Source organism: Tiliqua scincoides, chromosome 12 (genome assembly GCF_035046505.1).
Source record: "Tiliqua scincoides isolate rTilSci1 chromosome 12, rTilSci1.hap2, whole genome shotgun sequence".
Taxonomy (NCBI): domain Eukaryota; kingdom Metazoa; phylum Chordata; class Lepidosauria; order Squamata; family Scincidae; genus Tiliqua; species Tiliqua scincoides.
Genome location: NC_089832.1, coordinates 16124575 through 16129810, shown reverse-complemented (window position 1 = coordinate 16129810; position 5236 = coordinate 16124575). Strand labels below are relative to the sequence as shown.

Below are 5236 nucleotides of genomic sequence, written 5' to 3'. Positions count from 1 at the left end.
TTTACACAGCCCCCCCCCCTCCTCTCCTTTGACGAGGCCTGTGAACGGAAGGCCCACTGGGCCATTTTTGCAAGCGGGAACGTGTGTCGGGCCTCTCCTTTGCCCTCCCCAAAGGAAAATAAACAGAACAAGCGACACAAGGGCCCGATTGACGCAGCGATAAGGGGAGCCTTTTTCTGCCTTACAGAAGTCACTTGTTCATTCTCAAGCCTCAGAGCACAGATGGCACTTTCCCAAGCAATCACAAGGATTAGGCTTCCATAGACCCGGCTGCTTGCTAGAAGGCAAATGGAGACCCAACTTTTTCCTACCACTCTGGGTGGGGGCTCTGTAGATCAGAGGTGTGACTAAGGGCCCTGGTGCCCGGGGCAGTGACATCACGTTGTCACATGACCGTGTGACACCACTTCTGAGATCTCTCCTTTGCCGTTCCTTTGTCTCCTTTGCAGAGATGCTTGATTGGCCCAGGCTGGCCCATCCATGAGGCCAACTGAGGCAGTCGCTTCAGGCAACGGATTGATAGGGAGCACTTATCTTCACCCAGCCAATCACTTCTGTTGCCTCTCCTCCCCTGTCTTCTTCCTGGATTGGAAAAGGGGGAAGAGAGAAAGAGAGGAGGAAGTTTGGAGAAGAGTTATTTGCCTGTGGATTTTATTTTGTACTCATCTTTCCTTCCCAGGAGCACCGGCAGTCAACCTCTCCATGTAACGGAGCTTTCCCATGGCCAAAGAAGCTCAGCCTTGATTACTTAGCCCTGGATTTTAATTCTGCATCCCCGTCCCCTGTACAAAAGGTGGGTCTGACTCAGAACAACTTCTGCTGCTCCACGTCCGTGTGTTACATAGCCAGTGGCCCATAGTATCTCACAATGGAAATGGAATCGCTTTCATTCGACAAGGACCTGGAGCATGTGACCTGGAGTGTTCTTGAAACAACATGCTCTGGTGTTCAAACTCACACTGATGTTGCCCGGCGTCAGCCTAAGAGTTTCGGGGGGGAGCGGTGGCCTCCGGCGAGATGCTTTCATCAGGGTACCCTACCCAGACTTGACCCACCTCTGCAAGAAGTTGAGTGGGCCGGCAAGTTGCCCGAGTGCTACAGTTCTTTCTCCTCTTTCTTGCCACTGAGTCAGTTCAGACAGTACTTTACATCCAGATTGGCCCAACACACTAGAAGACATGATGTTCATGGCTTATGTCCTTCCAGGCTCCTCCTCTTCTTCCAGGTGAAGGAGCAGCACATACACAGTGATTACACAATGAGTCCATCTTTTCTCTTGTGGGGCCAGTTCAGAATCTGAAGTATTGTCTGAACGCCCCCCCCCCCAAGGGGCAAGTAAATAGGCAGTGACAGCAAGGAGCAGATCAGGCTGGCGTCACTCTGGGGCCAGGAATGGCTTCGTGTTGCAGTTTGGGCCTTGGCAGCTGTCTGGCAGTGCCAACCCTCGATGCCTGCCCTGGTCTTGCCCCCTTCAAGGGACTGGTGTGGAGGAAAACATTCCCCTTCTGCTAGATGAATGTATCCACGACCGCCAGTTTCCAAGTCTCTCTTCACCTGGCCTGACCTGGGTGGCACCCATGGGTAAGTAAGTCTTCAGCTTCTCGTAAGGTGATGGAGCTGTCTGCCAGTGCTGTCACCCTCAGTTTTAAGGTGACAAGGAGCCCCCAGCAAAGGAAAGGAAGGGCTTTATCCTCGTAGATGTTTTGCTTGGACTCTCATTTCGGTTTGTCTTTCCTTCGGCAGAAACCTTTCCTCTCCGAAGAACAAAGGGTGGATTACGTCCAGGTAGATGAACAGCGGACTCAGGCCCTGCAGAACACTAAGCAGGAATGGACCGACGAGAGGCAGTCAAAAGTCTGAAGGGCCACCACGCTGGATTTGCCTTCCCTCGTTGGACTTTGCACTTTGAAACGCAGATCATTTCGGGATCCGGGTGGGACGGCAAAGGAGGTGGGAGGCTGCCAGCAAGGTGGAAGATTCTGGAAGATTCTGGTGGCCTGAGAAGAAGCCAAATCTGAGAAGCAATGCCTTTGGGGCTTGGAAGAAGCATGCCTACGGAAGGGAAAAAAAAAGAACTGATTTGTAGCAGTAGCGTAGCTACAGGGGGGTAGCGCGGTAAGCATAGCGTGGGACGGACCACTTACATGGTGCATTGTGGCGCCTGCATTACTTTCCCCCTGTAGCCACGCTGCTGATTTACAGCCTATCCACATTACACTGTTGCAGTCTTCTTCTCCATCGCCCCTTCCAATAAGAGCAATGGTACCATTTTAGGACCTGAATTTTGGGGGCCTTTTTTTGAACACTCGATGGGAACAAAAGCCTTTCTAAGCCGGATTAAACACTGCAATGACTTCTTACTGTCTTTAAAAAAACAAAACAAAAAAAGTTTCCTATTTAACAGATGCTGCAAAGATTGCGGCTTCTGGTACTGACAGGTATTTGGGGGAAAGAAGGGCTAAACCAATATTTAAAAAAAAAACACGCAAAAAACTTTGTGGGTGGGATGTTCCTTGGGGTTACATGCCTTCATTTACCTTATTTGAGAGTGTGAGTAGGACTTTGCACTGCTGAAAATGGAACACGTCCATCTCGTCCTCATAGCCGCAGACGAGGAGCCATCCCACAAATTGGCTCCTCTGAAGCAGTCACCTGTCCAGGTAAAAATGATCTTTTTTTTTTTTAATTCTCTCCGCTGCGTGGAGTTGTCTTAAGTGTAGCATAAGTACTCCTGCGCCAGCCACGCACCGACTCCCAAACCGTTGTGTGGGAAAGGAATCCCGGGGATGCCACGACTGCATCGGGAACGCCATTGGAATTTGCAGGGATCATTAAACCCGTTTCTGGATCCTGACACCTGGGACGACTCTAGATGGTCTATCGGGAGCACCTTGGACCCGAGCACAAAATGAACTCTGCAAAATATTTGACTTCGAACCCTTAATACGCTCAAGTCATTTAGCTCCACGTTTAGCCTTCTGGTCCTGATACGAAGGAGGTCGTGGGCTCACTCAGGACTCCCTGGTGAATTGTTGGAGGAAGCCATTTGTTAAATTAGTCCTTTGTCTTGTCCGCAGGAGCTCTCAGGAGCCCTTTGCTCCAGTAGCCTCTTTCTTCCTTTTCAAAGTGAGGCCATTGACCTTGACTGCCTGGATTCAGGCTGCCATCATTTTACCAGCAGCCTTCTCCGTTGCCTGGTACAGCTTCATGACAAGCGGAAACCCAACCGGTGAATCTTTGTTTGCAACAGAGAAAGCTGTGCTCGTCGGGCCTCCTTTCTGCCTGCCATGTTACCTTGTTAAACGTAAAGAAACACTTTGCAGGAAAAGAGTATCAGTGATAGCCAAAGCATTAATAATTTTGCACCAGATTCAGAGCAGTAAGTTTTTGGGGGACCGTGGAGGAGGGGTTGGATCTAGTGGCAATGGTTGATCCACCATTAATGTGCTGGATCCTATCCCCACTTTTGGCAGCTTCCCTGCCCCCTCTGTGTCTTTGGACTTGCGGCAAGCTAAAGACCTGGTGCAGGTCCGAAGAGACCCATGGCGGAGCTTTGGAAAGGAAATCTTTCCCTTCCAGAGCATCCCAATCCCCCCAGCATGCCCCTTTTTGGCATGGCTGAAAGGTGATGGAGTGACCTTGCCTTGAGGTCAAGGTGTGCTTCAGTGGACTTCAGCTCTGGTCTCGAATGAGTTAGCCGAACGCACCCCTCTCGTGTCTTGCTCTTTTCTCGATTCGGCACAGTGAAGCGTGTGTGTGTGTGTGTGTGGCTGAAAGTCTGCAAGATAACATGTGCTTGATCACTTCACCCTTTTCCTGACAATAGCACAGGAATAATCTGTTGCTATGGTGCAGGCCGCCAATAATCACGCCTAGTTTCCATTTCTGGTTCCTCCACTCTGGTGTGGCAGACGGCACTTCTGGGGGGGGGGGGGAAGAGTCTGTGCCACCAAAATAAGGCTCATCACAGGTGCACATCAGTGCTGGTCAGTGGTGCTTTGCTGTCCATGTTGCCCTTTGAAGGTTCTACTCCAGCACGCTTGGCAGTGTTGCAAAGGAGCTTGCCATGCTGATTTGTTGGTGCCATAGACCCCTCTTCCTTCGCCAAATGAGTGTAAGACTGGTCCCATCTAACACAGGGCTCCCTCCAAGTCTTTGGAAATGGCATTAGGTTGTATGCACATCACATGCTTCCCTCCTCAGGCCATCAGGTGTTATGATCAAACTGATGAGGAAAAGAAGTGCTATTTTCTCATTTTCTGCTTTGCAGAGTTTCTCAGGTTTTCTACGAGGTTCGGGAGGAGGCTATGAGAATCGCAATTGCTTTTCCAGCCTTTCAAGACCAATCCCTTTCTCCCCCCCCCCCCCCTTAAATCAACAGAGATCCATATGTCTTTTCAATGAAGCGATATTGCCAGATTTTATGCTGGCAAAATTCCTTTTGACTCTGCACGAGAGACCAAAAAAACTCCGCCGGGGAAGCTTTTCTCCTGGCCATGCGAAGGAAAAGATGAGCGGTTGGATTTCTTGTTGTGTCGAATTAAAGCCATAGAGGACCCTTTGTCAGAAAGGGGGGGGCACCCCATCCCTAATGAAGCATTATGCTTGGTGAAGGTAATGTCCTGAGGCGTGTGAATGAAAATCTCTCTCTGCTCCAAAGGGTTCCAGTGGTTATGCAGAGAGGGGATGGATGAGGTCATCCCCACTGTCATTGTGTTGGTTGTATATAGCGTGTGCACATGAAAACTCTGTTTCTTTTTCTAATAAACGTTGACAAAAGGAAGCCGTCTTCTTTCTGGAGTTGGATGAGCTGATTTTCAGCAGAAGTGCCTGTGTTCTGTTGGGTTCACGGTTTTGCTGTCTTGGTAACAATCTCCTCCTAAAGGGCTCTGAAACGGGCCCTTTATATACCAACAGACCATATTGCTCCGAGATGTGCTATGTGCCCTTATGGGAGCAACTATGAACATACTGATGTGGTGAGACTAGTTGCTAAAATGCCCACATGCAACACTGGAGCGGTACGTTACCACTGATGTCATTCCGCATGGCTAGTTAAGCCACAAGAGGGCATCATTTATAATCTGAGGCCCATATGCTCATCACCCCCCATCAGTAAGTTTAGGGAGGATATGGGGATCCAACACACCTTGGGGCACCTAGTGCAGGTCATTGCCCCAGGTTATTCTCCAGCAACCAGTACATGTTTTCTGGACCCTAGGAAAACATGGCTCAC

At 49.9% G+C, this 5236-nt stretch overlaps 1 protein-coding gene across 1 annotated transcript in view; it reads left to right on the top strand.

The window, feature by feature from the left end:
• GAB3 (GRB2 associated binding protein 3) overlaps window positions 1-4774 on the top strand; it is a 76241-nt gene extending 71467 nt beyond the window's left edge. Inside the window, exons 9-10 of the mRNA XM_066640263.1 lie at window positions 680-793; window positions 1744-4774. Coding sequence (XP_066496360.1) covers window positions 680-793; window positions 1744-1860 — 231 coding nt within the window. The 3' untranslated portion in view covers window positions 1861-4774. The remainder of the gene's footprint in view (window positions 1-679; window positions 794-1743) is intronic.
• Window positions 4775-5236: the final 462 nt, after the last annotated feature.